The 25545-nt window shown below is 46.0% G+C and overlaps 2 protein-coding genes and 1 pseudogene across 6 annotated transcripts; 1 reads left to right on the top strand and 2 right to left on the bottom strand.

Moving 5' to 3' along the window:
* Positions 1–4856, top strand: LOC147191261 (glycoprotein-N-acetylgalactosamine 3-beta-galactosyltransferase 1-like). The gene is made up of 3 exons (XM_086136745.1): positions 1–226; positions 2571–3232; positions 4511–4856. Exons 1-3 carry the CDS (start codon positions 91–93, stop codon positions 4673–4675), a joined length of 963 nt encoding a protein of 320 aa, XP_085992871.1. The 5' UTR covers positions 1–90; the 3' UTR covers positions 4676–4856.
* Positions 4857–10196: 5340 nt separating this feature from the next.
* LOC147191260 (antigen peptide transporter 2-like) lies at positions 10197–16318 on the bottom strand (annotated as a pseudogene). The gene is made up of 6 exons (XR_015103720.1): positions 15577–16318; positions 15140–15255; positions 14849–15043; positions 14473–14662; positions 11234–11393; positions 10197–10852 (listed from the first exon to the last, which is right to left on the bottom strand). The product of XR_015103720.1 is annotated as an antigen peptide transporter 2-like (transcript).
* Positions 16319–17708: 1390 nt separating this feature from the next.
* LOC147191259 (H-2 class I histocompatibility antigen, D-D alpha chain-like) lies at positions 17709–25138 on the bottom strand. Of its 4 annotated transcripts, none has more exons than XM_086136732.1 (8): positions 24973–25138; positions 22160–22426; positions 21780–22058; positions 20931–21239; positions 20707–20817; positions 20596–20613; positions 19761–19815; positions 19134–19661 (listed from the first exon to the last, which is right to left on the bottom strand). In XM_086136732.1, the coding sequence occupies exons 1-7, from the start codon at positions 25034–25036 to the stop codon at positions 19781–19783; spliced, it is 1083 nt and encodes a 360-aa protein (XP_085992858.1). In that variant the 5' UTR covers positions 25037–25138; the 3' UTR covers positions 19134–19661; positions 19761–19780. The 4 variants fall into 4 exon arrangements, with proteins under 4 accessions (XP_085992860.1, XP_085992858.1, XP_085992859.1 ...); XM_086136733.1 differs by having other exon boundaries at positions 20707–20814; XM_086136734.1 differs by lacking the exons at positions 19134–19661; positions 19761–19815 and adding an exon at positions 17709–18003.
* Between the last annotated feature and the right edge of the window lie 407 nt (positions 25139–25545).

Raw genomic sequence — 25545 nt, 5'->3', positions numbered from 1 at the left:
GTGCAAGATTTGTGGACTCTTACTTGCGGAACAAAGAAATTTGTGTCTACGTATATCTATGAACTGTATGTATTTGACAGTTACCACAGAATGAGATTTAGGTCCCGTTCAGTCTTCATCACTGGACTGATGATCGGATTTATGTCCCTGCGATATATTTTCAACTCAGACTTTCCCAAGAGTCATGAACAAGATGCCTGGCAAGGAGACCAAATCGAACACAAAGGTAGCCAGACATTTTATAAATGTTTAAATGTTTGTTTTTTTTAAATTGGGTTGCAGGTGCGGACGCTACTCTGTCAAAATGACTTGCCACTGCTCGGAGTGGGTTTTTATGCATATTTAGTGGTTTTGAGTGTGTTTGTTTGAAAATTGACTTCTTTAATGACCATCTTAACAACAACAGTACTTTGCTTGGCTTCTGGCCCGTGTTAATGGCTCTAGGCCAGTGTACAGATTAGAGCCGTCAGTTGACCGTTTCAGCGGGGAATCCCGAATCAACTCGAAGGGGTCAGCAATTTGTACTTTTGCCCCAAAACACGTGAGCCCAATTCACGAAAAATCCAATTTGATCACAATGGTAAATGGAACACACTTACAATGAGTCGGCTTTTATCTACGCCAGTGGTTCTCAAACTTTTTCACTGATGTGTCCCCTGAGAAATGTTTTTTTAGCCTGCTGTGCCATCAGTGTCAGACTAATTCATCTTTGAAACTCCAATTGTAGTGACATAAAGACTGGTGCACATCCAAATAATTCTCAAAATAAAGTGCTCTCGTTTTCTGTCATTGTAGTACAGATCTGTTCTCAAAAGGAAATCTTGATTTTAAATAAAATCTAAAACTGTCCAAATAAATAATCTTGAAATATGTATTTCATAATTAAAAAGAAGACGAACAATATGACCAACTGTCAACGATGTTGCACCGGACCGTGGCATTTTTGCATTTCGCAAGACATTTTAGTGAGACACTTTGGCTTGTGCTTCATCGTTGTCATTCTTGGTGTCAGGGAGTGGACATTACTTTGCCTTCAGAGTGTTCAATCAGCCTGTCATCCATGTTTGTTGGAATGTGGGAGGAAATCAGAGTACCCGGAGAAAACCCACGCAGGCGCGGGGACCATGCAAATGCCACACAGGGAGGCCGGAGCTGGAATTGCACGCGGTACCTCTGTACTGTGAGGTCGACGTGCTAACCACTGGTCCACCGGGCCACCCTAATAGGATTGTATTGATATTTTAAAAAAACAAAAAACATCTAGAGCACAACTGCACTGCTGTAGCGGTCACACAATATTTTGTTAGTTGTCAAATAACATGCACACAATATCGAATAGGCTGAACTCAGCATTGATTTTTTTTTGTTGTTGTTTGTGTGAATCAGATCACAATTCGCACATCATGTTCCCCAAGTAGGGGAAAATATATTCTTACCCTGCTGAGAATTCTCACTCAAGGTGAGGAATCAAAGCTCCACACTGGCAGCTGGTCAGTTCTCTTCATTGCTTCTTCTGCCCTAATCCAGCTAGTGTGGAAATAATGAGGAAAAAGAAATCAATGGTCTCACAACAACTTCAATTGGAACATCATGTGAGCAGTGGTGGGCAGCGGAGTTTTCTCCAGGAGAGGCCAAATGGCCCCTCGATTGATTGGTTGCTTCAAATAATTTAGCACATTATGCCTTATCATGTTGTAACCTTTCATATATGATTTTGACATATTATATCCATATTATATATGATGTATTTTTATACAGTGTAGTTGCTATCTTAGCTGCGTGTGTTTAACGCACAGCATGTTTGCACTGAGGATTGAGAAGAAGAAATTTCATCTGTGCTACATGTTATACATAAAGCATATTTGACAATAAAGATGATCTTGATTTTTGGAATGGGGGAGGAAACCGGAGTACCCGAGGGAAAACCCACACAGGCACGGGGAGAACATGCAGACTCCACACAGAAAGACCGGAGCCGGGATCGAACCCACGATCTCTGCACTGTGAGGTCGACGCACTAACCGATGGTCCACCGGGCCAGCCTGCGTCAGTTTGTGAATGATAAATAATTTCTTTAAAAAGAAAAGGCGGAGTTGCGTGTGCCAAACTGAGTCACTTCTGCACTGAACAGAAACAGTTGAACCAAAGTTTTTTCTGGTTCCCCCCCTACCCCTAAAAATAATAACTAAATGAAATATCACACCTAATACTGTATCCTGTATAAATGACATCAAGAGCCATGGGGCGACATGGTGGTCGTCTCCCCTCGGGAAGGTTGCGGGCTTAATCCTCAGACCTTATGTCCAAGTGTCCTTGAGCAAGATACTGAAGTCCCAACTCCTGGAGAGGAGTTGGCGTCAAAGCGCTTTCGGTGCCTTGGGTAGAATTGCGCTTTATAAGAAGCGCATTTACCGTGAATTAAAAATGTGATGGAGACACAGAGTTGGAAATGTTTGCGAGCATGATGCTCAGTCTTCATGAATATAAAATATAACAACGAATTAACATGAAATAATCATGTGGTTTTTCTATCCAATACATTCATGATACATTGTTTGTTTTGCCTCCAGGTGTGAACTTGACCTCTCCAACAAATTCATCGCAAACGACCCGTATCTTGTGTTGGATCATGACAGGGCCGAAGAATATGGCGTCCCGGACCAAGCACATCAAGGAAACTTGGGCGAAGCGCTGCCACGTAGTGTTGTACATGAGTTCCGTTCATACGGACTTCCCAACTGTGAAACTCAATGTCAGTGAGGGACGAGAGCACCTGTACTGGAAAACCATCCGTGCCTTTGAGTACATCTCCAAAGAGCACCTGGACAATGCAGATTGGTTTTTAAAAGCCGACGATGACACATATGTGATTGTGGAGAATCTACTCTCCATGTTGTCAAACCTTGATCCTGAGAAGCCTTTGTACCTGGGAAGAAGGTTTAAACCTTTTGTCCGTCAAGGCTATATGAGCGGCGGAGCAGGCTATGTCCTCAGTAAGGAAGCACTCCGGAGATTTATGAAAGGTTTGGCCACAGGAGCGTGCACCCACTTCTCTTCCATCGAGGACATGGCTCTGGGGAAGTGTATGGAGACAATGGAGGTGGAGCCGGTCGACACCAGAGATGTGAAAGCGAGACAAACATTTCATCCTTTCCCTCCGGAGCTTCATTTGGCCAGACGGTTCCAAAAGAACCCATGGTATCTGGATTATGAATACTACCCTCCAATTCAAGTAAGGACACGAGACATTCATTGTGATGCCAGTTGTGCAACCGTGGGGCTGTTTGTCCTAAGCATGATATCGTATGGTGGCTAAAGTGTTTAAAGGAGGCAGATGATGTGTTTAGTGAGCAGGTGTCCTCATTAAAGGTCTCTCATAGTCGGTATTTGTCATGATTCTGTTTGTGACCAACAGGTGGCACTGTAGGGCTCTCCCTGCAGCTGTACACCTGTTGGTTGTTATCTAATTATTGCTTGAAAAGGACTCCTGGCACGACCACTCAGTGTCGGGTCATTGTTTGTTTCTTTGTTGCCTTCGTGTATGTTTGTCATGTTTTTGGTCATGTTTCTATTACTGATAGTTTTTTGCTTAAGTCATGGTTTTTGTTTGCTACTTTTGGATTGAGTTTTCTGTGTTTTATCAATACACTTCTTCAAGCTCCTCCCTCCTGCCTGCTTTTTGGGGTCCACCACCACCTCGCAACGTGACAGAATTAGAGTGATCTGACTTTGAGCAAGATGCAGGGTGCATAGTTAGCTTGTCGCCAGACAATCGCAGGGCACACATTGAAAAACAACTTTTTCCACTCACATTGTGCCATTGATCAAAAATAAATGTGACCAGAATGTAGAAAGAAGTCGTCCACAAACAAAATCCACAGAAGCACTTTGAAAACCATGCAAACTCCACGCATGAAAACAATGCCGTGTGTGACTCTGTGAACTCGATAGATGGCATTCCCGTCATGTAAGGCTTAATGTGGGTGACTGTGAGTGCATCTGCGCCTATCACGGCATCCCTGTTCTCAAGTGTGTGTGTGTGTGTGTGTGCGCGCGTGTGTGCATGTTTTTTGTGTGGTGAAATCGGGTGAGTTCTGGCACCAAAAGATGTTTCATTGGCAGGTTTGCAAAAACCAACCCCATCCTCGGCCATTGTAGAATATTGCCGGCACAAATTTTGAAGGCTCCGAGTGCGACATTGACATTGGGTTAGCACTGTTGCTAAGAACGTAACAGCTGAGCGTTTCACCCTCGGCCTGATTCATCCATTTACACTCAACGCAACCATCGCACAAATGTCCAAATTTGGTTCTTCTTGGTTTGAGTTTTCATGCCTGGAGACTGGAGAATATTTTGTTTGAGTTCAAAAATGTTTCGCCTGTTTGCCCCAAAAACTGAAGTTGGCTTTCATTTTTGGGCTTCTGTGCGACTGAGTTTGACAGCCCTCATTGAGCATTTCTTTCTGATCGTGAGAAATAACAGTCATGCCTTTCTTGTTCTCTTTCTCCAGGGTCCAGGATGCTGTTCAGACTTTGCTGTGTCCTTTCACTACATTTACGCTGTTCAACTCTATGCCCTGGAATACCTGGCATACCATCTGCGGCCACATGGATATAAATACAGATTTCTTTCCAGTGAACATAAATATTTTAATGGAACGACAAAACAACTGTGAAGTATGGGACCTTTTTTTTAATTTAAGATACCTAATCCATTTTGTCATTCCCTTCAGGTAAGTCGGGTCCTCGAGCGCTCCTATCCGGCCTGTTTTCGATATCTCCCTTCTCCTGATTCAAATGATCAGATCATCAGCAAGCTTATCGGAAACCTGATCATTTGAATCAGGCGTGTTGGAAGTGGGAGACATCCAAAACGGCAATGAATGCTCAATTTGGGCCCAGGTCGACAAGAGCATTTCGCAACCACTGTGGTAGGACTGGGACTGAACATGCGCAGCTCAATGGTGGCTGTTGTCTCAAGAGGAACTGCGGTCTGTTGCTAGGATACGGAAAATGCTATCCTCGTTCATTCGATAAGATGCCGAAGATGTCACTTGTCAAGATGCATGAACTGAATTTTTGTTTCAATGCAGATCCAGTCGTTCTGAAGTTGGTAACTCATAACAAGATTGTGTTTCGAGCTGGTACGGGATCATGTCTGCCAAGATTGAAGTGCAAACGGAACACACTCGTTGTGTTGCAGTTCCAGATTCGTTCGTTTTGATAAACGTTTCCACAATGAAAGCGCGATGCTCACCAGTCCAATTCATGGCAGCAACTGAAAAAGAAACGAACAACAATGGCATCATAAAGAAACAAAGCAAAAAGGCATTTTATGTACTTTTTGAAAATAAAAACACGTTTTTGTTTCTTTACTTTATTTGCCTTTTATTTAACCGACAAATGTGTCAGATCATTTTGCCTGACCCGATGTTGAGACCTACCTGAATGACATTCTTCCTGTTTTCTCTCCATCGATGGAGGCAGCATGAATTTTTCTCCTTCTCGGTCCGAACAGGCCTTACTTGACTAAGAAAGAGATATGACTTTCTCACCAAAACAAATATTTGGACATGATAAGAAGCAAGATGACAGCCATGCAAAATACACACCAGATTCCGCCTTACTTTAACGGGGGCCATTGTCCTAAGGTGTGGTTCTGAAGTCTGATTTCCGGCTGTTCAGAATGTTTACCCGCAACAGGCGATCCACCACTAAAGGTCATTGTTCGTCTCTGTTCAAACATTATGCCGGGAAAGGTAACGATCCCCATCTGGAGATATTTTTTGAGAAGGTTCCACAAACTTTCCATCCCGTTCTCATCAACTTGCCATGCATGACTGTCAGAGATGTTTGCTCGGACAGTTGAACAAACAGACTCAAGAAGAGATTGCCTTTTCTGCCAGCAGGAGGCGCAGTTTTCTACAAGGCCACTCCGTGTGCGCTTCTAAACTGACACCTGACCTCTGCAGCCTCTGCCGGCTTTTTATTGATCGTGTATGCAATTTACAAGTGATCTATCAGAAAAACACTCCCTTCTTCATTTACATGTCACACCTCTCAGCCCAGCCCACCGATACGTCCGTCAGAGGCCAAAACATCTCTCGGTACAAACAATGGATACCTTGTTACTTCAATGGGTAGATTTCGCATGAACTGAGACACTGTAACAAACTCAAGGACGTCTTTTCGTGCTGCCCACCCAAAGTTGAACCTTCCAACCTTTGGGCAAAAAAAGTGTGGGTGTTTGTGTGCGTGGCTCTTTGCGGTAACTCAGTAAAAAAATATTGGCTCTTAGTCTCTGACTGCTTGGCCAGTGGCCACCCTTGATCAACACAGTTTAAAGATGGATTTTTCAAATAACAGTTTCACCAGTCGATGTCGCTCTTGACCGATGAACCTCTCGAAAAATGTCGCCATCGTTGCTTGTGTAATTTGAGGGTTTCGTTGTTTCTGATTGGATGGCTCTACTTTACGAACGGCAAAAGGAGAGATTGAATCCTTTGAATGCAGTTTTATTGAAAGGGAAAAAAAGACGTCGAGAACACGACCTTTTCTTCCGGCGACTAAAACATTTCCTGTTTCCTTCAGCCAATCAGATGCTCGCAACATAAACATTTTTTAAGAAATTATTAAAGAGAATATAATTTAGGTAGCAGAGGTTCGAGTCCAGCTCCGGCCTCCCTGTGTGGAGTTTGCATGTTCTCCCCGTGCTTGCGTGGGTTTTCTCCGGGTCCTCCGGTTTCCTCCCACGTTCCAAAAACATGCATGGCAGGCTGATTGAACACGCTAAATTGTCCCTAGGTGTGGGTGTGAGCGCGAATGGTTGTTCGTTTCTGTGTGCCCTGCAATTGGCTGGCAACTGGTTCAGGGTGTCCCCCGCCTACTGCCCAAAGACGGCTGGGATAGGCTCCAGCACCCCCCGCAACCCTAGTGAGGATAAAAGCGGTTTGGAAAATGAATGAATGAATAATTTAGGTAACTTTAACATCAAAGACAATACTGCAATGTTCAAACACTTTGTCTCGTAACATTCCATTTAATTTTCATAGCGTAATGAATGTGCACCGTGGCGTTTTGGGGAGTGTTTTTATGGGGGGGGGGGGGCGAGCTTGTCCAACGCAATTGCCACTGGCTTTTCCAGAGGTACAGCAGGTTTCTGGTCGGACTGGAGGAAGGCCTCGTCCTGAGACCGAAAGTTTTACGTCATGTCCGTGGAAAGAAATCGAAACAATTGAATGAACCACGGAAAACATTTTTTGTTCTGATGATCGTCTTAAATGTGTCAAATCACATTATTGATGATTCCCAGTTATTGGATTGCTGTGCTCATGCAAACGCTTATTTTAACAATTAACGTGTTATATTGTTACTATGACCTTGTTTTAACATCGAAGAATGACGTTATAACAGCTTGGATTGGAATCAAATGAACACAAAGAAAACAGTATTTTATCATCGTTCATATTTATTGTTTCGCCGTCGTCCTGCATTCATGCGTCACAAATTTGCTTGTCTCTCGTCGAAGCACAAGGCAATTGGCTCGCTGTTGCTGCTCCCTGGCGGTATGAGAGAGTACTACATGATTACTTTCTGGGTGAAAGACCGCACAGGCAAACAAATTGGATATTTTTCCCGCGGCACACCTGACAATGTCTCAAGCACACGGGTTGAAAAACACTGGTATCATACAAATTGGATAACCAAATATACATGTACTTTAAATGATTGAACATTTATTTATTCCGTAGTTTTGTTTGTTATCATGAAAAACGCAGTTTATATCAGAATGAATGAAGATTTTACCGTTAAAGAAACCTCACGTGTGATCCTTTGTAGTCCCTTGGCTTCTCTTTCCTTGTCTTGTTTCAACTTCATCTGCGATGTCCAACTCAAATGTGTCCCGAGAACAGAAATGTTTGGATCAAGCATCACTTGATGGCGATCTCGATCCATGCTTTTCCCGGCTTCCTCGCCTGCGCCTGTGTGTGTGCGTGCGTGCGCGCGCGCGTGTGTGTGAGTGTGCGTGCGTGTGTGTGTGTGTGTGTGCGTGCGTGTGTGTGTGTTCGTGTATCGGAATAATCTGGCCAAGTATGGAGAACACACAGGGAATTTGTCTCCGGTAGTCTCGGCTACACAAGTATTGCCATAACAAGCGACTGCGATGAACAAGGACATAATATGCAAGTATCGAAAGACTTGTGCGAGTGCCATTGTGTGACAATGAGCAGAGATCAGGTGATCAGTGGTACGATACAATCGTGTGACGGTTGTGCAGTTGGTGCAGATCATCCTTGCACCATTTTAATTTTTTTTTTTTTTGGAGACCTGTAGCAGGAATCGTAGTCCAACTTTAGGTGTGCAATTCAGTGTCTGGTGCTGTGGAATATTGCTCAATGACAATTGTTCAAGGATGCCACTCACACCTGAGTGGGCGAGGCCCGATTTTGAAACTCATGACCTCAAACCCCGAAGAAAGCCGGGATGGGCTCCAGCACGCCTTGTGAGGAGAAGCGGATCCGAAAATGGATGGATGGATGGCCTCAAAGCTGCATGGTTGCTCCTCAAGCAGAACCAAAAACCAAGAACAAAAACAAAGGAAGCTAAACCGATGCGAGGCAAGCAAACGTGAAATGCGTCGACGACGGGACGCTTGCGTTGTGTCGCGTTTGCAACTGTGGATGATGAGTTGAACTCATTCATCAAGCTGCTGTTGTCGTCGTGCAAACGTCGTTTATTGCAAACGTGCGCGAAAGCAAAAACATCCATCGATGGGCATTTTTCTTCTGTGCAAAAACTCTTTTACAATCCAGACAGGGGGTGGACAAATGTACCCTCGATGAAAAATGAAATGGTTCAGATTATTACGCCGGATCATGTTGCAATTATTGACAGTAGATAAAATATTCTCGTTTTTCTTATCTTGTTCGAGGATCTTTTTCATGACGACTCATGAGCCAATAACTTGCTGAAGTCACTCAAGATAATTGTACTTGTCTGCTTTTCACGGTCTTCATATTTTGAGTTGATCATCTCCACAAAATGACCGTTAAATCGTGTGTGTGAATTCTTAGTATTTTATCATGTCGTCGTGAGGATGAAGCGGTTCAAATAACGGATGGGTGGATAAATCTCGGACCCAAAATGTCACTGGAGGGAGTACTAATTTGAGTTAGGCAAAAAACTCCATCTGCATATGACAGTTACAACAGGTCACAAGACAATGAAGACGGTGAAACAAGGGAACGTATGAAGGAGGGGGTGATGGTGGAGGACTCGCTTCCGTGCATACTTTCATCAGGGGAAGGTCGAGATAGCAGATGTTGTTTTGGTAGCAGGCTGCCCAAGAATTTAAGACAGCCTTGAGTCCGTGGCTTCTGTCTCTTTAGTGGCGTCGATCAGCCAAATCCGTGATTTCAGTCAATATTTGAGCACGGATTCCAGTTTCTCCAAGTTCTTGGCCATCTTGCAGAGACGCTCCAAAACCGCAACAGTTTGTGGTTGAGCACAGTCTGAGTCTGAGTGTTGGACATCCGCACTATGCCATCCTCCTTCACTTCCAATAAAGCTGCTCCCGTCGGTTGAATTTTGCGATAGATCAGGAAACTGCTAACACCAAACAGCAGCATACCTGTTATCGGAAGGCCGATAATGAAGATGTCATCCACATCCTCAACGGACAGTGTTGACAGGCACACCATTCTCCGCTTCCTCCAAGGATCTAGGGTGTACCCAGCAGCAAAAGTCCCCGAGGGGCAAGTAGGCTCCCCACTGCCTGCTCTTCTCATCGAGAAAATGTTGTCGATGGCATCGAGAGACCAGCCAACCAATTCCATGTTTGTTTTTAGGATGAAAATACGACAGGAGGCTAGCAAAAGTCAGACAAAGACAGCACATGGACTGAGTGGCGAGCAGGGAAGGGTGGGGGTGGGGGGACAGGAGCAGAACGCAAAAGCGTCCGCCTTCGTCGAGAGCCAAGCAAGAAGTGAGCACTGGTTAAAGGACACTTTGATTCTCTCCTCTTTCATCTCAAACTGCTTCAAACAACAAAGCGTGTGACGGAAAGGTGGTTAGGACTGCACGACTGTCCGTGTTTTATGTTATGTGTCGTGTTTATTATTTTACTTTACGTTAACTGTTTTGTTAAGTGCTTTGTTACAGCTGCCGCTGTTGTGAAAGCGCTATATAAATCAGCATGTATTGTATTGTATTGTAAAAACGCCACACGAGTTCTAAATCAATGGGAGCGGTTCAGACTCAGTATTTGTCTAATGACACAAATCATCAAATGGCAATGAAATACTATACATTCAACTCGGCGTAGCGATGACAAGTTTGGCTACAGAGGTATTTTGCAAGTCCAAGTGGCGAGAGCGGGTTTTGCAGTGACCGAAGAGAGCACAGAAGAATCGAGGGCCGGCACGCTGGCCCTCCGAGGAGGAATTTGGACATGACATCCGGTTGCTTGGGAAGGAAGATTGGATTGACGTGGCAGCAGGTGGAGGCTAGAATGTGATGGGCCCAAATCATCTCATCCTGAAAGACGAGAGAGACGACGAAATGAAGAGACTCGAGCGTTGGGAATCGGCGAATGCCGTTTCATGGATCGAATGGGCAGGTCAGCGCTTCTGATCGTGCGGCGGCCAACCGAGACCGGCGTCCACGCTCGCGTCCCGCCCCCCTGGCATTTTACAGTAGATTCCCTTCTGATCCATCAGCTGGCGGTGGGTTCCTCGCTCCCCAACGCCACCGCTGCCGATTACCGCAATCTGGTCGATCGTCTCGGGCGTCTTCAGTCTGTGAGTGATCAGCAGCACGCTTCGCTCAGAACGCCTCCACAGACCCTGCAGGACCTGCCCCCGGGTGGGAGAAACAGCGAACGTCTCGAGTCACATTTTTACGTTGAGGTTGCGTTAAGCGTCGTAAGATGAGTTTGAGCTGGCGCTGAGGGCTTCGAGGTTCCCAGATCAAGAACTCTCGCGATTCGAGCCCCATCGGACTGGCACCTTGCGTTCTCTGGGCTCATCCAGGGAGCTGGTGACTTCGCAGGTCAAGAGTAAGTCTCAAGTTCTGGCCTACCCGGTTTTAATGAACATGCCAAATCAAGCACTCCCTGTTCCCACACGGACTGGCAACAACGGAGTTCACGTCGAGCCGAGCTGAGTTTTGGCCGAGCAAGTCTCAAGTCTTCAAATTGGCAACGGCACACAAGGCGGAAGTCCGCTTGCGCTCACCCGTGTCGTAGCCCTTCTCCAGCCGTGAGATGAAGTCGTGAGCGTTGGCCTGCCGCGCCGCTTCCTGGATGGCGTCCAGGGAGCGGTCCTCCAAGCCGTAGGCGATATTGTGTCCGACCGAACCGCGGAATACGACCGGCTCTTGGCTGACCACCACAATCTGTGTCAAAGCACATTAATATAAAACAATTGTCTGTTAATGTTAAACAATATCAAATAAGTGTACAGTGACCCCTTGCTATTTCGCGGTTCATTTGTCGCGGCCTCGGTGCATCACGGATTTTTTCAAACATATTCAAAAAAAAAATCATAAATTATAAGTCCGCAAAAAGTCCGCAAACGGTCCGTGAGAAAATAAGATAAGATAACCTTTATTTGTCCCACACCGGGGAAATTTGCAGTCTACAGCAGCAAAATTGGGGAGGAGAGAAAAAAAAACAGTGTGTCATTGCACAAAATAAATATTTCAGAATGAACTGTACACAGTTCAATATAAGTGCAATATAAAATATAGCATTAGCAATATAGTTGCAAAATAAATATAATAAATTAGCAAAGCATAGAAAACAGCATAAGGTGGCTGTGCTATTAACAATGGCTACAGGTTTTCACGTATGTTTATTCAGCAGCCTGACAGCAGTCGATAGGAATGAGAGGCGGTATCTCTCCTTCTTGCAGCGCGGGTGTAACAGAAGGAGCTACCCAGTGCTGTCAGGGTGGGCTGGAAGGGGTGGGAGGGACTGTCCATCATAGCTTTTAGTTTAGCGAGCATCCTCCTGAGAAGCAGCCAAAATCAGCAAAAAAACACATAGAAGAGCAACATATACAGTACTACATGTATATGTTTACTGTATTTTATTATTCATACACTAACCTAACCTAACTACATACACACATACATACATGTTTAAATCTATTCGTATACAGCATTAAGTAATGTTAATTACGACAAAATGTACTTCTACACGCATGTATACCATTAAATGTGGCCTTATAAATATTTTTTATACTCATCCACATGTACAACATACCTATGGGGGGCGGGTCGCTACTTCGTGGATTTTCGTTTATCGAGGGTGGTTTCGGTCCCCATTAAACGCGATAAACGAGCGATTACTGTATGCTCACATTTATGCACTACGTACAGTATTGGAATAAAAATAAAGAGTACACATATACGTTGTGTGTGTACGCGCGTGTTTACATCTGAGATAAAAATTGCCCGAGGTCGGGTCGGGCCTAAAATGTCAATCATTGCTTCGGGTCGGGTCGGGCTTCTCTCTCGCTGACTTTTTTTTAAATAAATAAATGTTTATAAAAATGTATACTAAAACGATGTATGGATACGACACGAAGGAATACTTTTTTGTAATTGCTATTTAACGACTAAACATGAGCCGCACAACCAGCGCACGGGAACGCCGCCCTCTTAATAATCTTCCCCTCCGCAAGTCCGCATCTTTTTTGACCTGGTATCCCCAATATGGAGGAGCAAGAAGTGAAGGATAAACTGAAGACAGGAGGCCTGTTCTTACGCCAGGGGCCGAGAGTGTGATATTTTTATTCCAAAAGCGTGTTCCTGAAAATGTTCCTATTTATTTTGTTTCAATGCTTCTTAAAGCAGGTTGTTTTTTGTGTGTGTTCCGATGCAAATCATTAAAATAAAGAATGTTCTTCGTTATTTATTTATCCAGTTTATTTTGCAGATTTATTGGATTTCTGTGTTCTTCGATCATTTCATTAGATTTTCCATTTTCAGACCAAATTACAGATAACGGAAATTGAAACTTGGATGTTAAATTTCGTTTTAACACAACTAGAGAAATAACAATTTCATTTATCTCTGCCCATTTATTGGATTTGCATTATTCTATTTAAAGCCTCGTGGGCTGTAGTATTTCTCCGCGTAATTAAGCAAATGCGCATCAAGATGTCTCTTTGTCTGGCCTATTCTGGCCTCTTCAGAAATCTTGCGGATTTTTCTGTTAAAAATATCATGGGATAAATTGAACAAAAAATTGCAGGCCATGACATTTTCATAAGGAAAAGTGTTGAAACTTGTCCGTAGATGTCTGCATGAGTGCGCAATGCCCTGTCAGTGTCAGAGCTAGTGGCGTGGGCCATGATGTGCAAGAAACACCGTGATGAAATCAGTATCTTGTCACAACTCGCTGTGATGTTGCGACCCAAACATCACAGTGCGCTGAGGCGTTTCGAGGCCGTGAATAGTTTTGGCCAAGAGAGACCGTGATTCGCAAAAAAACAGACGTCGCTTCATCACAACACGTACCGTGCTAAACTCTTACAATGACAATTCAAAGAACTCCTTTCTATCTCCGTCTATTATCCACCCGTCATTGTTCTTCTTTGTCTCTCTGCTTCCCTCTCTTAAAGTTACGCGCTAGATTCTTAAGGACGTACCGCTGCTGTTGTTAATGGCCCAATTTTCAACCCGTCAAAATGTGTCATGATTCGGTTTAGGGACCAACAGGTGGCACTGTAGGGCTCCCCCGGCAGCTGCACACCTGTTGGTCATAACTAATTAGGGCTTTAAAAGGACTCCCAGCCCGAACACTCGGTGTCGGGTCATTGTTGCTTTTGCTCCTGTCACGTGTGTTGCTGTTTGCTCTTAGTTTCTGTCATGTTTAGTTCATTGTTGTGTTTTAGCTTTAGTCATGGTTTTTTGTTGGATACTTTGGACTTTGTGTGTTTGGGATTTAGTTTTCTTTGTTTTAATACAATTCTTCAAATACACCCTGCTCCTCCCTCCTGCCTGCTTTTTGGGGTCCACCACCACCTCGCAACGTGACAAAATGAAGGACGGCCTTAAATTTTTCCGTCAACTCTGTCAAATCCGTCAATGATGGAAAATTGTCGGTTCGTGTCCCCTCTGCAGAAACAGAAATATAAAAGATGTAAATATTTATACAGTCTTGTTTAAGTTAGATTTCGTTACAAAAGACAGACTTTAATTTGCTATCATTTTTCAGCCCTCCTCCTCCCGAGTCCTTACAAATAAAACATGACATTTCCGGTTTGCTTCGGGCTCGGGCCTGCAAATCAAGTGAATTGGTCGGGCTCGGGCCGGGTCGGACTGGATTTTTTAGGCCCGATCTCACCTCTAAAACACACACACAAAACTATTCTTTTTCTTCTTCTTCTTGTTATTATTCTTATTATTGGCAGAAATTGAGGGCCCCAAATCCAATGTTGCCAAAATAGTTTGACCAGCATCTTACTCAGAAGGGACATGATCCTGACAGTGTCCCGCCGGGTCTTGACCCTGTGCGTGTCCATCAGCCGGTCGTCATAGTGATGGGTCTCGTGTTTCTCAGCGTTGAAGCTCCGCACCGTCCGAACGGCCAAGATGATCTCGTTAGCCGTCTCGTTTGCCGCGGTCATGGAGTCGTGCGTGGTCTGCGTCAACCGCTGCAAACGCAAGGTTGCATCATTCATAGGGTTGGACGAGTCATCAATTTGGGGTGGCTTTATTTGAAGATGACGCGACCAGCCAACTCATGAGAATGACCGAAATCCATCCGTTTGACTGGACTGAACAGTGAGCGGACCTACAGTCGCGACAATCAATGGACATGATTGGTCCGTCAGCTTTACCTGGTGCTGTTTGTTGGAGATGGTCTGGATGAGGCCCGTGACGGGGACCTCCAAGAGCACTAAACATGTTAGCGTCCATGAGAGGTTCACCATGTGTGTACGCCGTCTGGATGAGCGTCCTCAGCAGAATGTTGATGTTCAGACAAACCGTTTCAGCGATCGGGGGGATGTCTTTGGAAAGCGAGGTGAGTTCACCTGCGACGGGGGGGACACTATACATCACACCGGTGGGAGTCAGACATGACCGCTTGTTTGCTGTGCACTATTTTTGAACCACGCTCTCTGCATTACCTATCTTTGCGGTGTCGAAAACCGCCGTCTCCTGGTTGCTCTGAGCATGAAAGAGCTTTGCCTTCACTCTTATGGCCCACATTAGGAGACCCCCTCTGCTGCCGGCGCCCACCGCGCTGCGCAAACAAAAACAAGATGGGCGGTCACTTGGCCAGATGTTCTTGAACTTGGGTTGTCAGAAGGGTCCGCAAATGGTTTGTGATGAACGTTTTATTTTTTATTTGCAAAGTGGTTTACCTACACAATGGGCATAGGAAAAACCCCACAATAAACCACCAACTTCTCACGAAAGAAAATAGGAATGACTTTTTTTTCTTGAAAATGGGCAGCTTTTTGATTCCGAAAGGCATTTAGGCGTACACGTGGTCATTATGTTTCATCGGCGCCTGGATTATGCAGGGCTCTGACGTTTTGGGCGTCAGGATACTTCTTCTCACCTTCCCACTGAGAACACGCCCATGAGAAGCAGTGCTGTCATCTGGCACGAAATCCTCACGCAGGTTGTCAATTACCTTGCCCGTGTAATACCGGATCAGGATCCCACCTGGGACACGCACACAAGAATAAATCCCCTCAATCTCGACATTTCCTTTAATTCTGTTGAATTGGAGTAGACGTCCCCATATAACGTTGTAAATCAAGAGGACCACTGTATTCCCCTTGATACACTTTCCCCCCGCCCCTCCCCGCATTAATTTCGACCTCTTCTTTTATCCTCATCCTCATCGCGAAATTGTGCAATTTACAGACGGCAGCCATGGTGAGAAAGCAAAACCCTCCGAGCAGCAGAGCCAAGTCCGGCCTGTACATGCGCAGCACCCTCATGAACAAAACTCGCGGCTTTTGTCGCTTCTGTCTCCGGCCACTCGGAGAGTCTGGCACGCCGACTTCCCACAGCGAGGCAGCGGCAAGCGAGGCTCCGGCGCACGGGGGGTCGCCGAGCCCCAAGGCGGCGGCGAGGCTCTCCGGGGCGGCGGGGAGCGCGTTGTGCAAGGCGAGGAAACGAGCCGGCGCCGCGGGGAGCTCGCCGAGGTTGACCAACTCCACACAACACCGGAGCAGCCCGAACAGCCACATCGGCAGCCAAAAGAAGCTCCCCGCCCCCGGCGTCGGAGTCGGCGCCCGCGACAAGCGCCCAAGACGCAGCAAAAGCTTGGCGAAGTGCCGAACTCTTTCTCGCCATTTTCGGGCACGTGCGGTCCGCATACCTGTCAACTTTTCGGAAGCGCCAACCTGTATAAACTACCAAAAAAATATTATAAAGAGCAAAAAATCCATATAACATACCAAAGCATTTTATATGTCAAAATAACGGCACAGAAAAAAACCCACGAAATGTTCAATGATATTTATTGTAGATCTCCATAATACAATGTCTGGTTAATGTCTAATCATCATTCTACTTCGTGGCATTACTGTGTTCAGAGTTGTATTCCGAAAATGAAAGCATTCGAGTCGACGAGCACCATTCTGGGCAAAAGCAAACGGAACTACCCGTTAGGGGGGGGGGGACAAAAAACGGAAATTTTCAGAATCCGTATGATTTGTGCGATACGGCCATATACGTAAGATTCACCACAAAATCCGTATGAACTATGGCTAAACCGTATGAGTTGACAGGTATGGGTCCGGGTGTCGAACCACTCCAAGCAACTCTGAGCTGCTTTCGGTTTCATTTCACTTGTGGCGCATGGACGCCTCCACGATGAAAGCGGAGAAGAAAAGATCTCAAATCTCGCCAAGTCAACATTTTCTGTTCTGATTCGGAGATGATTTTGAAAGCGGTGGTCCCCGAACCATTGTTTGTGTCACGGACCAGTTGGGACAAGTACGCGTTGTTCGCGGAGCGACAACCGTTTTTTTCATGGCTTTTAAATTGCCACTTTTCAGGCACCGCTATTGACTACAAAGATGATGAAAGAGCACAAGTATGACCATCGATTTTTTTCATTGATTTCAAACGGTGTCATTCTACTGTACAACAAACGCAGAGTCGCATAAAATAACGTTTCTAAAAAATGGACCAATCGGGAATGAAAAATACACCTCATCATGTCAACATAATATTTTGGAAATTATGACCATGAAAAGGGCGTTCGCTTCATTGCCACTGACTGCCGGGTCGTTTTTAGCGACGAAGCCGCGAACGTTTCCGTCAGCAAGGTGTGCCAACTCTGTTCGCATTTTTCATGCTTTCCACTTGATGACTTGGGTGCTACTTGTTCAAGTGGTTCAACGGGTTTCTTGTGTTATCTTCTTTTGGACACATACGAGGCACAACAGCTTCACTTCCGCGTAGCTCCCGATTAGGGGAGGAACTCCTCTTGTCCAAATCGCTTCATCTTTGAAAATCGGCACACGGGATTCTATATTTTTGTGTTCGTGCACACTCGTGATGGGATTTTCGGCTCTTTTCGGTGATCCGGTTTATTTGGATCAGTCGACTCTTGATGGCTCTCAAACGGCACTTTTAACTTTAGTTTTTCTTTTCAATATTTATGACAAATTTAGCATACATTTTGGAAAATGACTTGGTGAACTAAATAGCAACAATTATCAAGCAAAGAAATTGTTTTTCACTTTTTTTATTGAACATTAAAAAAGCTCCAAACAATAAACAAGCAACAATATTAAACTTCAACCGACAACAATCAAACATGCTGCATCATCACAAAAATAGTGAATAGTAACTGCAACAGCAACAGCGAACAAAACACACATAAGCTACTCCTTGCTTTATTTTAAATTTGCATTCAACAAAACTAAATACTTCAACTTGGACGGGCTGATCGCCTCCCCTTTCTCTTCCCGTCTCTCTCTCTGAGCGCGGCAGCTGAGCCACTGCCAAACTTCGCTTCAGACACCTGGAAAGAGAGAGAGAGAGAAAATGACAGAGCCGGCTCTCGTCGTTCACTTCAAAGTCGCGACGGACACATCACAAGTGCACACTGTGCCCACTCAGGCTCACTTTCACAAAAAGTATTTAAAAGTGAAAATCAAATAAAAAGCAGTTCACCTTGAAACACCGGAAGTTGTTTGCGGTCTGCAGTCTGCACTTGCAGCTTGCGATCTTTTGTCGTTATTATTCTCGTTCCAAGTCTGTTTCATGCACAATTTACCGATGAAAGAAAGAATGTCAATCTGGAGTGCATCTGAAAACGCGACACGTGAGCTACGATCGTGAACACGCTGCCAAAGTGCGTCTTGTGCCTCCGCATCAGGTCACCCGCGATGGTAGGAAGCGATTTGCTTTTCACAACCCCCCCAAACTCTTGTGTCGACGTTATTTCTCCGTGTCGTTCATCTTTGGGGCGTTATGGCCGTTGCTCATCCTGGCAGGCGTGCGCAAGTGCCTGCGCGGTCACGGGTCGACCGTGGGAAGTCACTTGATGGAAAAGTAGATCTTGGGGCCCAAAAAGGTTGGGCAGCCCTGCCTAAGCAGAAGGACCGACTAAAGTCCGAGACTGGAAGTCGTCACGCATAGAAGTAAAGAACAAAAAAAAGAGCAATGCTCAATGGAACCTTTTCAGAACGACTTTGTGATCGGCTATCAAGCAGGCGATCGTTCGTACGCGTACTGCGATTGACTGGCGACCGCTCCGCCGTTTGTCTGCGTGTGGCCTGCAAGTTGCGAGTGACCACTCCGTGTTGGCCCGCACGACACAGCAGGTGCATCCTTTGTTGGTCTGGGCCTTAAAATTGACTTCCAGGCGAGAGAGGGAGGGGGCAGGAGGGAGAAGCTGTCATAAAACAGGCCAAAATTCAGATGAGACTCATGGCATTCTCGGCCTGCTGTGACCACGTGCAAGCGTGGAGGAATAAGTCACAAATCGAAAGAGAAACATTTCGACGGACGGAGTGGAAGAAAGTTGATTACCATTTGCGCAAGTCACAAACGTGTCACGAAGAACAGGTTGACCAAGGCTTTCTGTCAGGTTCTTCAGAACTGAACCGAATCATGTTTTGGATTCCAGAAACGCAGGCTCAGACAAAGTGCGAAAACAAAAATATTTATTGCAAAAAAGTCCAGGCTGAAATCGCTTGCCACAAGGAGCCAGGAAAAGCAAACAAACAAGCAAAAAACACTTCATCAAACAAAAGGCAAAGTACAAGGGAACAGCGAGAAGAAGCCCAATTAAGCCAAACCAAAGATCAGGATCAATAAAAAAAGCAATCATGAAAATACTTCCAAAGTTCAACGGCAAAACCAGAGCGAAAGGTCGAGCATACGACAGCGAGCAAAGTCAATCATCCGACAGAGACTTGGCCGCGCGACAAAGCTTGGCGAGGCTCGAGGGGGAAACGGCGGAGCGGGCGCGCCTGCCGGAGGGCGACGCCCTTCGCTCAAACACAATCAAAACCAGACAGAGCATGACACTTTGACACTGCTACTTAACAGAAGCGAAATTGCACTCATGGTCCGCTTGAAGAAGAAGAAAAAAAAAAATGTCGGCGTTTTCAGAGGGGATACGTGCTCAGCAGATGAGAACGTGCTCAGCAGGCCCACTTGTGTTCTTGGCGTCTGGAGGGAGAAGAGCCGAAGCAAAGCGTGAACGAGAATCCACATCAAGATGGCCGAGAGCATTTCCACATTCCAAAGATGGCGCGGGAGCTAACTCACCGTGCGACGGCCGCCGCGTCTCACTCGGCAAGGGGCTCGGAATCGGTGGAAACGGCTGAGGAAGTGCAACCGCAGAGTGAGATGTGAAGCGAAACGAGTCACGCTCGCGCCAAAGGATTTGCTCCGCTGAGACGTTCACTGCCGAATGACTTTTGCGGCGCTGTCCGATCTTCGACTTGCGTCTTTTTATTCTACAACTGTTGCCGCGTCTGCACCGTACAGTACACGGTGTCATTTTGCGTATTCTTTATCCTCTGTGTCGAAACAACTAATATCAGTGACGTACCGATAACCGCAAAGGATTTGAGACGCCTTGATTTGCGTCTGACTTAAACTGTCCAAGATGGCCGAAGCTCAGTGGCCGTCAATCGGCAGTGAGACCAAACAAAAATAAACATGCTCGACCTTCAAAAATCGATTTCATGATCTCATGACTGTGTGCATGTATGTATGATTTTTTTTAAAATACGATTTTAGGGAGGGCTATTTGAAATGACACCTGACAACCATTGTTGTTGTCTTTTTGGGGACGGCTGGAAAGGCTGATTGTCATTTCCGTTTATTTCATTGGACAAAGAGGATTTGTGACGCGAGTGGTTTCGGTTACGAGCGCGGCCACTCAACAAATTCAACTCGTATGAAAGGCACCGATGTTTTTTTTTTGTTTGGTTTTTTTGGTGCACAGCGAGAGCTTCTCACGGCGCTTCTCACATCAACATTCCTGCCGTTTCAAGCGACTCCCGATTCACGCTTGGGCGGCAAAGGCCTAAATCGGACCTTCGTGGAACTGCCCCGTTTATTGTGGCTCAAAGGAAACAGAAAATGTTTTACTTACACGCTGCAGAGTATTTGGCTGGAAGGAAAGAGAAAGAAAGTTAGGATGACGGACTTTTTGCCACAGTTCTCTTTGGATCTTCCCGACGGACCAGATCTTGGCGTCCCTCACCTTGTCTGTTCCGGCGACGCTTGGCAAGGACCGCCGCCACCCCCGCCGCCAGCAGAGCCAGGACCCCCAACGTGACAGCGATGGCCACCCCCATCTGGACTCGTTCTTCTTCTTTTCACGTGGCAACAAAGATGTGGGCCATGAAGAGAAGCACGCGAAGGGCTCGTCACGACACCGTTCGGCGAGAGTCAATCCGAGGCGACGCAACGATTCAAGTGGCTCACCTGCGTCGCGCGCGTTGCTCAGGATGCTTTTGCCGTCCAACTTAACGACGATGGCTTCCTCGACGCCGGCCAGCCGGAACACACATTCGTACTTGGCCTCCGCGTCGGGCGCCGCCTCCACTTTCAGGTGGACCGCGGTCTGGAAGGTTCCGTCGTGGTTGGGGAGCGTCTGGCCCATCTCCACGTCCTCGTGCAGCTGCTCGCCGTCCTTCCTCCAGAAAAGATCCGACGTGCGGGGGTAGAAACCCGTCGCGAAGCAGGTGACCGGAGAGGAAGGCGTCTTCTGGAGGAGAAACACCTTGGGAAGCTCTGCGGCGAGGAGGGAGAGAACGACTTAGGGGGGCCAAAGACGACGAGAGAATACGTGGGAGGAGCAAAGATGAGGAGAAAGTGCGAGAAGAACTTTGCAAAGAGAAATGTGGGAGGAGAGTAGGGAGAGCATGCGCAAGAGGATGACGCTCAGGGAATGTGTGAGGGCAAAAGACGGCCGGAACGCGTCAGGATCAAGACGGAGGAAAAGCGGGAGCGGATAAAAGTCGAGCAAAATGCGCGACGGCTTGAAGGACGGAGAAAGGGTGAGGAGGCAAAAGGGGCAACGTGTGAGAGGGTCAACGAGGGCTCAAAGGTGTGAGAGCAAAAGATGGTACCTGTGAGTGGAAGATGGAGGGAACGCGTGAGACGGCGAAGGAAACGGCAAGCGAGGACAACTTGGAAGCGCGCCGAGAAGGTGCGAGAAGACAACCGGCGGCGAGCATGTCGAGAGGGTGAAAGAAAGCGAGAGCGTGCGAGGACGATGGACAGATGAAGAGAACGGCTGAGAGGACGAGAGAGTGTGAGCGGCCACCGCACCTGTTCTCATCAGGAAGTCCCGCCCATTGCTCACGTACGTCTTCAAGTCAGCAGGACAAATCTCAGTGACGTATCTCTTCCCGTATTCTTTGAGGCCGTCCGATCGTTCCCACTTGTTCTTTGTGATGAACGCTTGTGGATTGGCTGCGATCCATCTCATCCTTTTCCACTCAAATGAGATGAAGTCTTCTCCGTCATACCTGTGCTGATCCCAACCATCCACCTCACCAGTCTCGTCATCCCATTCACAGCCGTTCATCCACTGCATCATGTGAACGCCTGAAAGTGTCACGCACACGATGAACAGAGAGAAGCCAGCAGTGACGTGCGTGTTTATGAGTCGGGGCACATCCGCTACGTTGTACGAGCGGAAAACCAACCTCCAGTTTGGTTGAAGCGCTCTTTAGCGATTTCAATGTTGACTTTGAACCGCTGCTCTTGGACAAGACTGCCGTGCAGCTCTTGCTCCCAGAAGTCTGGATCCTCTGCTGCGATTTTGTTCACCCAGTCCAGCTTGGCTTTCGTTTTCCGGCTGTTGCTGTCAAACTGTAAAATCTGAACGCCGTCCACATACGCGACCTCCCAGTACTCTGGCAGATTTGCGATTTGAGAGGACGCTGTGGTGAAATAACGCAGCGTATGTAGCGCTGAAAGAAAAGACAAGAACATTTTATTCTTTTGCTTTCCATTCGGCAGCCTCGCGCAATGCGTGGTTGACGTGACTCCATCCGCTCTCGGGGCCTCGACACTCTGGACATGATTGACGCCACGTTTGATCGGAGCACATTCTGACTCACAAAGCTTCTCTGTGATTTGACAACCCCACACTCATCGTTTTCTCTCTTTGATTTCTTCAAAGATGTTGAATGCTCCTCACCGTTGGTTGAAACACACTTTCAAAAGAAATCGAGTGACCTTCCATTTTACGATTGTCATTCATTTGAAAAATAATTCAAATCATTGGATAAAGGTCATGCATGATAAACCCCAACAACAACAAAAAAAAAAACTAGAAAGTTATCAACTATCCACGCATGAAATTCAACGTAGGCTATACACGTGTTTTTCCGATGATGATCATTTTTAATAAAGGCAATCATATCGGATCGAGAAGAAAAGAGTTGACGTACTTTTCGACGGTGATTCTCAAAGTGTGACGTGATGACCACTCGCAAAAGAAACACGACGTTCGAAATGAAATAGATCAGGGGTGGGCAAACTTTTTGGCCACATTGACTTTTCAAATTTGACATGCGGGCCGGGTCAGCACAAGATACGGTACATTCAAAAAAAGGCATTTGTTGACGGTCCATATCAAACATGAACAGAACAAAGGCATTCAAGTCAACAGTATTTATAGAGCACTTCAAGTCGGAATCTACTTTTTTTTTTCATGAGAACAGTGTTGTTGATCACCGATTTCAGCCAGTGCATTGCTGCAGACGGGTTCTGGTCCGACCAGTCGAAGTCGAGCGATACACTAAATATTTTCAAGCAACGAATCATATTTCATATTTGTCCAATCTTTCCTTATAACGGAATTTCCATATGTGGGATACGACTATGGTACATGTCCTTTATGAACATGCAAGTATGTTACCAACACAAGCAACAAATTGCAACCACATGTTGCCCAAAAACTGTTTCTAACACGAAAACTGCAGCAAACAGTACAGATATGTGAACCAAATAGAACAAAGTTCGGACTATTTGCCGCAAAATGAATCGAGTAAGAGACCCGGTGGCTTTTCTTTCCACTCACTCGCGGTCTCAAACTTGACCTCCCCTCGATCGCCACCCACGACAGCGTTGCTCAGCTGATGTCGTGCAACCAACTTTTAAAGCCAGCCACGGGACGCTTCGAAGTCCTCCATGCCCATAGTTGGCGCCATGGAGCTCGCATTCTCCCTAATTAGCGGTGCAGTTAGCGGAAGGGTTTTCGCACCAAAACAGGTAAAGCATTTGAGGAAACGTTCATTGACTCGACTCTCCGTCGAGCCGCTCGCAATTCACTCTGAGCAGGGAAATTGCTGCCAATTTCTTGTCGATTTGAGTCTTTGCGACTCCAAGCGTCTCCTGAATGTTTCGTATGATGTAACCCGCTTGGCTTTATCGGGTGCGTTTCACTTTCTCTTCCGCGGTCATGACCGGTCCTCTTCGTTGACATGCCATGATCTACAGCAGTGTCTTTTTCCAGCCAAGGCACATTTCTTTCGCTGAAAAAATCCCGCGGCACACCACTAGCTGAAAATGTGAAAAAAAACCCCGCTTATTTTAACAATTAGTGTTGTGTTGTTATGATAAGCGGTTTTTTTTACATTGAAGAATAACGTTATAATTATCACCTTGATTTGGAATCAAATCTACATCAATCCAATATTTGATAGTCTTTCATATTTATTCTCACTCGGTGTGATAAAAGATTTGGATGACCACATATCTGATATCCTGGCAGCGTTTGACTCGAAGGGTCATGTATCTATTTAATAGATACATGTAATTACAGATGTAAAACTTCCCTTCGAGTCAAACGCACGGTACGTTTTCAACTATTGAGTTTAACTTTCATGTCCAACACATTTGTATGAAAGCGTTAATTGAGTACGTCCATTTATTTATGTCCCTACGTTTAAGCGCCCTGTGAATCAAGCGGCGCATACCCTTTCAATGGCTGACAATAATAGGAGTGTCGTTTTTCGAAATAAAACCGCTGCCCCGGGTTTCGTGAACATTTAGGCCGACCACATGACTCCATTTTCATGTCAGGCATTGTGGCGGTGCGGTGTGAGCTTCTGACTTTTTTTTCTCCAAAGTTTGTACTTGACAAAACGTTTGAGAACTGCTGCTTCAAACCATTGCAACCGGAACACAATCAATACTAAATAAATAACGACATAAATTGTTGAAATGTAGACACCGAATGAGGAAGTTTAACCCCCGCCCCACCTTGTTGAATAGAACAAGAAAAAAAACGACGGGCAGATTAACGTGCAACGTTGAAGCTAATCTTTTTCTGCTCAACGACTGACGCAGTATAACATTTCATGACCGTGGGTTCGCCTTTCCATATTTAATCGATAACATATTTGTGCTGGTCAATGTTGAGGCAGCGGACACGCGAAGAGAATAAACGTTAACGCGTCGGTTCACAATCTTTCGTGCAATAAATAAGTTGTCAACAAAGTGCACTTACCAGGCGTCACGTTGGGTGTTTGCAGAGCCGCAACAAAGAGGACGAGTAGATACATTCTCGGCATCCAAAGTTGTGTCGCAGAAGGACAAGTAGTTAGAAGTTGCGGCTGTCTGTCACACGGGCGCAAGCGAGATAACAGACGAGGGGGGGACGCGCTTGGACCAGTTCACCTCCTGAACCAATTAGAATTCGGGCTGCCTGTGACGTCACCCGGCCCTTTTTTTTCCATTGCCAGAATACATTTTCAGCCCGATTTGAAATTAAATCGCTTACGTCGTTTTGCGTACGTTGCTGAAATGACCGCAACTGTGTTGTGTGTGTTCGAGGATTTCAAATGAGATGGAAAACAGTGTTTGTGGGATTCGTGCTGAAACAGCGACACTCTCCTGGTAGTGAGGGGTAATGTAATTGCAACAAGGAAGCGCTCCTTTGCGTTTCTCTGAAATCACGTGACCCTGCTGTGCAGTCCCATTGGCATTCGATTTCCTTGACGTCATTCCGGTTGCTACACGTCGCCGACATATTGAATGTGGGAAAGTGGAGCACCGAGTGAAGCGTTATGACGTGATTAGG

Source organism: Hippocampus guttulatus, chromosome 18 (assembly GCF_054856545.1).
Source record: "Hippocampus guttulatus isolate MCC_2025c chromosome 18, RoL_Hgut_1.0, whole genome shotgun sequence".
Lineage (NCBI taxonomy): Eukaryota > Metazoa > Chordata > Actinopteri > Syngnathiformes > Syngnathidae > Hippocampus > Hippocampus guttulatus.
Note: the sequence above shows the minus strand (reverse complement) of the source record. Positions and strands in the feature narration are given on the sequence as shown.

Coding starts and splice junctions, on each gene's coding strand:
- LOC147191261 (XM_086136745.1), top strand. CDS start 91: ATGAGATTTAGGTCCCGTTCAGTCTTCATCACTGGACTGATGATCGGA. Junction 227..2,570: donor AGACCAAATCGAACACAAAG/GTAGCCAGACAT, acceptor TTTTGCCTCCAG/GTGTGAACTTGACCTCTCCA. Junction 3,233..4,510: donor AATACTACCCTCCAATTCAA/GTAAGGACACGA, acceptor CTCTTTCTCCAG/GGTCCAGGATGCTGTTCAGA.
- LOC147191259 (XM_086136732.1), bottom strand. CDS start 25,036: ATGCCGAGAATGTATCTACTCGTCCTCTTTGTTGCGGCTCTGCAAACA. Junction 22,427..24,972: donor AACACCCAACGTGACGCCTG/GTAAGTGCACTT, acceptor CTTTTCTTTCAG/CGCTACATACGCTGCGTTAT. Junction 20,818..20,930: donor GAGCAACGCGCGCGACGCAG/GTGAGCCACTTG, acceptor CCACGTGAAAAG/AAGAAGAACGAGTCCAGATG.